The sequence below is a fragment of the Denticeps clupeoides genome, chromosome 3 (assembly GCF_900700375.1).
Source record: "Denticeps clupeoides chromosome 3, fDenClu1.1, whole genome shotgun sequence".
Taxonomy (NCBI): domain Eukaryota; kingdom Metazoa; phylum Chordata; class Actinopteri; order Clupeiformes; family Denticipitidae; genus Denticeps; species Denticeps clupeoides.
In genome coordinates, this window is record NC_041709.1 from 34,378,697 (window position 1) to 34,388,447 (window position 9,751).

Genomic DNA, 9,751 nt, shown 5'->3' on the forward strand with positions numbered 1-9,751 from the left:
TAAAAAGTAGTCATCCAAATAATTACTCAAGTAAGAGTAGAAACTGATAAGACTACTCAAGTACTGATTGTAATATGCATTCAGACAGAAAAAATATAAATGTGCTAATTTTGGTATTAATAATAATAACAACAACAACAACTACGATTTATAGCAATTAATGGACTAAATCTGAGTGTGCAAATTATCTTATAAATTCTCATGTGTTAGCAATGATATATAAAATAAAACACCTAAACAATAACTAATTATTTCCTCTATAAAAATGCATAGTGGTCTACCATGTGCCGCTATGCCACCGCGGTTTCTGTGTGGTCATGTAACTGCATTGCGACATCTGATTTGTGAAACATATCTAAGATATGAAATAAATGTTTTTAATATGAAATGGCCTAATTATTCATGGTTTACTGATAGTAAAACACCTGATGTGCTTATCCACAGCAACAGTCAATACAGTTCTTTATATGAACACCACTCACCTGAATATTCTTCCTCATCCAACTCTTTTTTCACATCAATTCCTCTTGCTTCCAGGGTTTTACCACAGATCAGACTGGGGACTGGGGAGCCTTTTATGAAAAATTATTTTAGAAAAAATGCTGTATCACATTATTACAGTCTGGCGGGAAATGCGTGTTTTTAGGTAGAAAAAAAATGACAAAAATACTGCCACTATATGAAATGCTAAAATTTTATTTCACTCACCTGAGTGCATCACAACATCCAAGTCTTGCTTCTCATCATTCACCGGTAATTCAAGGGTTTCACTACAAATGAAAGATGTGACTATATCTGATTTCTTCAATTCAACGCTCTCTGTAGATTTAAAGCCCTTTTCGCGAGTATGTATCCTCTGGTGCTTTTTAAGGTCACATGATTGTGCAAAACTCTTCTCACATTGTACACACTGGTAGGGCTTTTCTCCAGTATGTAAACGTTGATGATGTCTTTTAAGGGTTACTGCTTGTGCAAAACTCTTCCCACATTGTACACATTCATAGGGCCTTTCTCCTGTATGTGTCCTCTTGTGTGTTTTAAGGGTCTCTGCTTCTGCAAAACTTTTGCCACACTCCACACACTGGTAGGGCTTCTCTCCAGTATGCATCTTTTTGTGTCTTCTAAGCAGTGATGCTTGTGCAAATCGCTTCTCACACTGTACACACTGGTAGGGCTTCTCTCCAGTATGTGTCTTCTTGTGTCTTTTAAGGTGTGATGCTCGAGAAAAACTCTTCCCACATTGTACACACTGGTAGGGCTTCTCTTCAGTATGCATAATCTTGTGTCTTCTAAAGGCTGATCCTAAGGTAAAACACTTTCCACACACTTCACAATGGTAGAGCTTCTCCCCAGTATGTATATTGTTATGTCTTTTAAATTCTGATGCTTGTTTAAAACTCTTCCCACACTCCACACACTGGAAAGGCTTCTCTACAGTATGTATATTTTTGTGTGCTCGAAGGTGTGATGCTCGTGCAAAACTCCTACCACATTGTACACACAAGTAGGGCTTTTCTCCAGTATGTGTTCTCTGGTGAGTTTTAAAGGTTCGTGCGTCTGCAAAACTCTTCCCACATTGTATACAATGGTAGGGCTTCTCTCCAGTATGTGTCCTCATATGTGTTTTAAGGGTTCCTGCATGTCTGAAACTCTTCCCACATTGTTCACACTGGTAGGGCTTCTCTCCGGTATGCAACCTCTGGTGTGATTTAAGCAATGATGGACGTGTAAAACTCTTCCCACACTCTTCACACTGGTAAGGCTTCTCTTTAGAATGCATTATCTGTTGTGATTCAAGGATCTTCACTTGTCTTAAATTGTCATCACAATTGTTGAACTGGTGCAATGTTTCGTCAGTTTCTTCTTTACACCTCTGATCAGTGAATTTGCTTTCATGTTCTGTAAAAACAAAAAATTTAAAGCCATCAAAAACATATTTGAACCTGATAAGTCAAATGTCTATTTTAAGCAGAGGTTTTGGACACAATAATAGAGTAATAATAATAGAGTGGAAGCATAAGACAGTAGTTAGAGTAGTGATATTCAATATTAACACAATTGCTCAATGTATCAAATAAATTGGAAAAACGTTTTACTACAGGTGTGCCAAATTCTTTGCTTATTTTCACAAAATTGCATGTCACAGTTTATAAATTTTATAGCACTTAAATAGAAACTATTTAGGTGCTATTTAGTTTGTATTTTAGTCGTTGTTGTGTCACGTTGGGGGCAGTGGTGGCCAAGCGGGGCAGTGTTGACCTAGCGGTTAAGGAAGTTGCCCCGTAATCAGAAGGTTGCCGGTTCGAATCCCGAACACTGAACAAAGCACCATCCCCACACACTGCTCCCTGGGCGCCTGTCATGGCCGCCCACTGTTCACTCAGGGTGATGGGTTAAATGCAGAGGACAAATTTCACTATGTGTACCGTGTGGTGTGATGTATTACATTATACATCACATGACCAGGTTCGTTGACAAAAACAATATTAGTCTGTGGGTCTCTCTAGTCCAGGGAGTCACAAGCCCGCAGCTCTTTCACTGCTCATCTTTACACTGCAGTTGCCTGTGGCTTTAGAAAATAAATAATAATTGAAGTGTGTTTTATTTTCATCTGTTTGTATTTCAAAATTTGAAGATTACTGTGGTCTTGTAACATTAAATTGCAATGTTGTAGCTCAAAATATGCCTAAATATGCATAAATGTCCACCATCCCATTAGGCCAAATCTGGGGTACCACATCTCCTCTTTTCACCTGTGCTTTCTCTTTTGTGGAAACCGGGACCAAATGACTCTTTGCGTGTTAAAGGTTGCCACACCCTGCTCTAGTCATTCATAGTTTACTGATAGTAAAGCACATGATGTACATATCCACTGCAACGCTGTTCTTTACATGAAACAGAACTCAACTCACCTGAATTGTCTTCATCATCCAACTCTTTCTTCACATCAATTTCTGTTGGTTCCAGTATTTTACCGCAGATCAGAGATGTGATGGAATCTGATGGTTCAACAACTATGACAAAGACACAGTAAAATTACAATTACAGCCTACCACCTAATCAAGATTTCTCTTTTAAAAACGTGGTTTTGAAAACTGGGTTGGATGTAGTATTGTTTTCATCAATTAAATATTTGACAGAATCACAATCACTCAATTACACAAGAGGAAATAATGTCTCGTTTTAGTCCACGGAAATAAAGTATTTTAATATAGTTTTAACCATGTAAAACCATATTTAGACTACAATTACAATTAATACTTTAGCTATTATAAAACACTGGTAGCGACAACAAACAGAAGACTCACTGATGTTCATTTGCATATTAACTAATTTGAGTCAAAAGTTTTAAAGGTCCATCAATGTCTATTTTAATTGAAAATGTCACTGCATTGAAGATAATAGTTAATAAAAGAAGAAAAAAAAAGACTTGGCAATGCCATTCTATTAAAGTCTGAGAAAAATGTGTATTCTGCCACAATCTGAAATGCTCATATTTTATTTCACTCACCTGAGGGCATCACATCATCCATGTCCTGCTTCTCATCATTTACTGTTGTTTCCACTGTTTCAACCAAATTCACAGGTGTGATGATATCTGATTTATTCAATTCAACTCTCTCTGTAGAATTGTAGGCTTTTTTTTCAGTATGTAAACGTTGATGATTTTTGAGTCGAGTTGATGTTCTAAACCATTTAGAGCAAATGGTGCACTGATAGAGATTTACATTATGTGTCTTCTTGTGTCTCTTAAGGACTGATGCTCTTGAAAAACTCTTCCCGCACTCTTCACACTGGTAAGGCTTCTCTCCAGTATGTATTTTCTTGTGTCTTCTGAAGTCTGATGCTTGTGCAAAACTTTTCCCACATAGTACACACTGGTAGGGCTTCTCTCCAGTATGTGTCCTCTTGTGTGTTTTAAGGGTTTCTGCTTCTGCAAAACTCTTCCCACATTGTACACACTGGAAAGGCTTCTCTCCAGTATGCATTTTTTTGTGTCTTCTGAGCCGTGATGCTTCTGCAAAACTCTTCCCACATTGTACACACTGGTGAGGCTTTTCTCCTGTATGTACCTTTTTGTGTCTTTTAAGGTGTGATGCTCGTGCAAAACTCTTCCCACATTGCAGACATTTGTACAGCTTCTCTCCAGTATGTATATTGTTGTGTCTTCTAAAGTCGGATGCCAGTGTAAAACTCTTCCCACACTCTAGACATTGGTACAGCTTCTCTCCAGTATGTATATTGTTGTGTCTTCTAAAGTCTGATGCTTGTGTAAAACTTTTGCCACACTCTACACACGTGTAGGGCTTCTCTCCAGTATGTATTTTTTTGTGTCTTCTAAGGTGTGATGCTCGCGCAAAACTCTTCTCACATTGTGGACACTGGTAGGGCTTCTCTCCAGTATGTGTTCTATTGTGTGTTTTAAGGGCTCCTGCTACTGCAAAACTCTTCCCACATTGTACACACTGGTAGGGCTTTTCTCCTGTATGTGTCCTGTTGTGTGTTTTAAGGGATTGTGCTTCTGTAAAACTCTTCCCACAACTTCCACACTGGTAGGGCTTCTCTCCAGTATGCATCCTCTGGTGTGTTTTAAGCCATGATGAACGTGCAAAACTCTTCCCACACTGTACACACTGGTAGGGCTTCTCTCCAGTATGCATCCTCTGGTGTGTTTTAAGTCTTGATGGTTGTATAAAGCTCTTCCCACACTCTTCACACTGGTAAGGCTTCTCTTTAGAAAAGTTTCCCTGTAGCTTTTCAAGGGTCTTCACTTGTTTTAAACTGTCGTCACACTTGTTGAACTGGTGCAGAACATCTTCAGTTTCCCCTTTAGACCTTTGATTAGTGAATTTGCTTTTATGTTCTGTAAAAACAAAAAATGTATATAAAAGACATGTTTGAACCTGTGGCCTAGTGAAGCACGTGGCACTAGGGGGTGGTGAAATTAATTAAATCTATCAGACACAAAAAAGTATCTGATTGTCTATCAATCAGCAAGATTTCTGGTTCTCAGCTGTATTTTATATAGGTAAGGATCTGAAATTGGGAGCTTTTGCAACTCATTACCTTTATAAAAGACACCAGTCCATAGAAGCTAGCGTCTGTTTCACTGCCTCAGCTTCCATTCTTGTGATAACCAAAATGAATCACCTGACCACTGATTTCACTCAAATGAGTAAAATTACGGAAATCAAAAGTTGAAAAAACACATTGAAATGTGTTTAATTTTTGTTGGGCAAAATATGAGTTACAAATGCTGTCTATGCATATATGCCCGCCATCCCACCTGGTCAAGGTTGGGGTGACCAGATCTTGTCAGGCCAGACTTGTCAGGACTTTTGAGGTAAACAGACATGCTAGTGCTAGTTCTTTTATACATAGCATAAAAGGGGAAAAAATTGCATTGTTATCTTCAGTGGTGGCCTAGCGGTTAAGGAAGTGGCCCCGTAAACAGAAGGTTGCCAGTTCGAATCCCGATCCACCAAGGTGCTACTGAGGTGCCACTGAGTAAAGAACACTGCCCCTGCCCACTGCTCACCAAGGGTAAATACAGAGGACACGTTTTGTTGTGTCACCATGTGCTGTGCTGTGGCAATGGCAATCTCTAACGGTGATGGCAATCACTTCACTTTCATTTTGCATGTCAAAAAACAATTTGTGGCTCCCGCTGCTTCTCTTTTGTGGAAACCGGGCCCAAATGGCTCATTGAGTGTTATAAAGGTTGCCAACCTGTTTGTTCAGCCAGAGATATTTTCGCCCGAAATTCACACCTGGAGCGTGCCCACCATGCGCAGGTAGTAAGTGTGCACGCATATGAATCACCTGTAGGACTTATTGTTGTTATACACCCCAGGAGTTGGGAGCAGTTGCCAATCCTTGTATGCTTTAGAGGGATAGGTGTTTAAGTTATCCCATTTGTGTACTGCGACCCCTGGTGTCAGGCACTGCCGCCTAAACAGTAGTCAGCTGTTCTAATCTAATATAGAAAAAAGATTAAAAAAAATACAAGTGTATTTCAAAAGGCAAACTTTATAGAATATTATCGATACCTGCACAAAAAAAAAAAACCAATGTGTAGCATCTGCAGAGAAATCTGCAAATGATTGTAATCCTCAGAATCATGCATTTTTTTCTACATCTCTTTCAGATAGTGAGCAGAGTTTTTTGCCATCAAAAAATGTCGTTTGGACTATTTAAATCAATTGAAAGGCTGAAAATATGAAAATTAATAATATTGAAAGGTTCCTCACAGAATCTCAGTCAAAAAAATTAATTCAAAAATTAATTTAAAAAAAAGTAAATTTTTTCCCCAAACCAGTTTTCTCCCCATGCTAGTTTCCTGAAGCCACCATGTCTTCTATAAGACTCTGTGGTTATTTTTCATCAGCGATAGCTGGTGCACATAGCTGGTGCTGTGGCACATAAGAAAGCTCTGGCCTTACATCATTGGCACTTGTTCTTCAACAGTAGGGCCAATCGGTTCAAAAATGTGCATTAACAACCTCAGGCAGTGGGTCTAGCAGACACTAAAATATCATTGCCATAATTAAACTATATCATTCAAAAAATGGCCAAAATGACAAAAAATGCTAAATGATGAAAAAAGGGTTAACCTTGGATGATCATCAACTTGACACATGCGTTAACATTTGATCTTATAGCTTATGGTTCGAATTTGGTTACATTTGGCCACTTGATGGTGCTATGGCAGACATAGAAACTTGAACATGCTATTTTGTCTGTAGCACATAAACTGTAAGACAGCTTAGTTAAGTCTATTATCAGAAAAATGTAGGAATTTATTGTGCTAATTTAATTTGCACACAATTTACATAAATCAAAAATCATGGGCTTGACTTGGTCTGTGGGTCAAAGCGCTCAGCTGAAAAGCCCGAATCTAGCCAAGGAATGTCTGCTTTGTACAACAAGAGTAAGCTTATAGGTGGAAAACAATCTAGCATTGCCAAAAAGGTTTGTTTGGATAGCTTGGAGAGGTTAGGGGACACTTGCAACCAAAAAAAAGCGTTTTCTTGCATATTTGCCCTGAAATTATATCTTTATGAGGATAAATAAAAAGTTAAAATCTGTAAATTTGTGGGCCCAAGTGCTGTATTTTACCATGTACACAAAGAAGTTAGATGAACAAAAATGAAGATAATTGCATTTAAATAGAAGTACTTAAAAAGAGGCGGAAAAAGTGATTATTGGCGCAGTGCACAAAGGGATTAACTGAGTCTAGGAGGTTATGTTAAGGAAAGATGTGTATTTTTTTTTCTTTCCCATAACATGGTAGCACTGTAAATATTTCGGTCACTCAGTAAATCACTTTTTTTTCCTGAATTTGTGGCTTTTTGTTTCACCCAGCACTCTCCCCTGACCTAGACTAACGGAAGGGTTTCCGAACCCTGCCCCAGTCATAAATGGTTTACTGATAGTAAAGACCTGATGTGCTTATCGACAGCAACAGAACTCCACTCACCTGAATAGTCTTCATCATCCAACTCTTTCTTCACTTCAGTTCCCCTTGGTTCACAGATCAGAGATGTGAAGGAATCTGATGATATTTCTGCTTCAACATCTATGACAAGAGAAAAAAAATAACAGTTACAGCCTATCACTTCATAATGATTTCTTTTTAAAATGTGATTGGGGGTTTTGAAGAGTTGGTTGGACTAAGCGTTGAAGAGGTGTCTCCATTAAGATTTGGAGTGAAACAATAAATGGGAAAAAAATTCACTGTATTGTGTTTTAAGGAACCAACAACAATTTGGAAAATGATTATAAACTGTGCATACTTGGTAGCAGCAACTATTACAAGTAATACTAATCACCCAATATAAAACACTGGGATTAATAACATAAAAAGAATGCTGCTCATTTTCAAATTAGTGGTCCGATTTATTTATTGTCTTGATAAATTGGAAAAGATGTAGACAATAAAACATCATAAACTTGACTTGGAAGCATGAGGAGCTACATTTACAAAATGTTCATGACATTGACTTGAGAATGTCTTTGAGAACTCCAATACACTCCAGCACTTTCACTTTCAATCACTCTGGACTCAACCCCCCCCCAGAATTGTTTACTTTTTTTTTTTTACTCTTGCACAATTTTTTTCACTTTATACCTTGCTGTTACACATATTTTAAGTTTTATGTTAAAGACATAAAAGTGAAATATTTGGTTATGTTTGCAATATTTGCATATTGGTAATCATTATGTACACTTGCAATATTTGCAATACTGTGGTCTGTATCAGTCGCTAAAACATTTCACTACATTTCATACCGTTTATGACTGTTTATGTGACAAATAAAATTAGGAGTTAACTTAACATCCTAAAGCATTTAGAGGAAAGAGATCACCGGTAGAGATTTTCTGCAATGTGTGTCCTTGTGTCATTTAAAGAACACTCTTCAGTTTCTCTCCAGTACATATCTCTTGGGGTTTTCTAAACTCTGATGCTTGAGCCAAACTCTTCCCCAATATAATAAACAAACTTTTGAAATGTTAAAAGATCTTATAGTCATGTGATCTGTTGTGTTTGTAAGATAGATACTGGACAGCGCAGATTTATCCTCCCTGTCTGGATAACAGCCCCAAACAGGCTCAATTCTGCAGCCTCTTGAATCGGTTTTGCAGCGTTCAGACAGTCTGGCATGCTTTCTGAATAAAATACCTACATGTGCGTTGAGGAAATCCCATTCTGATAGTTTACGGCAGAATAAATGTACCATGATCTACCCCACTGCTGTGTTCATTTACATTTACAGCATTTATCAGATGCCCTTATCCAGAGCGACTTACAATCAGTAGTTACAGGGACAGTCCCCCCCTGGAGCAATTTAGGGTTAAGTGTCTTGCTCAGGGACACAATGGTAGTAAATGGGATTTGAACCTGGGTCTTCTGGTTCATAGGCGAGTGTGTTACCCACTAGGCTACTGCCACCCGAAGTGGTAGTGTTCACCGCTGCTCTGGAGTCTGGAGTCGCATGTGGCTCTTTCATCCTTTTTCAGGTTTAATTTTTTGTTGGTCAAAATAAGCGTATATAAAATCTGACACCTGATATGGTAAGTAAACAGTTGTTTTCAATACTTAGTGTTTAATGATAGTCGTTAAGTAAGTTGTGTTGAGATGGCATAGCACCGTCAGATCTCACCCCCCAAGACAAATCCAACCCCTCCACACATCTTCAATCTTCATGAACTCGGTGCTCTGTCCCTTTTTAATGGAAACCGGGTCTAAATGGCTATGAGGGTTAAAGGTTGCAGCTGTTTTAACAGGGTTGTGCACATGATGTTTTCAAATACAAGAGTTAAGGTTTTACAATCAGTAGTTACAGGGTCTATAGTTATAGTCTCTTGCTTGGGGAGACAATGGTAGTAAGTGGGATTTGAACCTGAGTCTTCTGGTTCATAGGCGAGTGTGTTACCCACTATGCTACTACCACCCTGGTCTGCCCCAGTCCTGAAGCAATCTTGTAAGAAGTCTTATACAGGGAATGCAGAATTACTAGGCAAGTTGAATTTTTGAGGAATAATTTTATTATTGAACAACAACCATGTTCTCAATGAACCCAAAAAACTCATTAATATCAAAGCTGAATGTTTTTGGAAGTAGTTTTTAGTTTGTTTTTATTTTGAGCTATTTTAGGGGGTTATCTGTGTGTGCAGGTGACTATTACTGTGCATAATTATTAGGCAACTTAACAAAAAACAAATATATACCCATTTCAATTATTTATTT

The 9,751-nt window shown here is 38.1% G+C and overlaps 1 protein-coding gene across 1 annotated transcript in view; it reads right to left on the bottom strand.

Moving 5' to 3' along the window:
- Positions 1–4,797, bottom strand: part of LOC114785467 (zinc finger protein 850-like) — a 57,807-nt gene extending 53,010 nt beyond the window's left edge. The window contains exons 1-4 of the mRNA XM_028971744.1: positions 3,512–4,797; positions 2,913–3,014; positions 709–1,899; positions 483–572 (exon numbers count right to left, since the gene is read on the bottom strand). Of these exons, the coding sequence (XP_028827577.1) occupies positions 483–572; positions 709–1,899; positions 2,913–3,014; positions 3,512–4,661 (2,533 nt within the window). The 5' untranslated portion in view covers positions 4,662–4,797. The remainder of the gene's footprint in view (positions 1–482; positions 573–708; positions 1,900–2,912; positions 3,015–3,511) is intronic.
- Between the last annotated feature and the right edge of the window lie 4,954 nt (positions 4,798–9,751).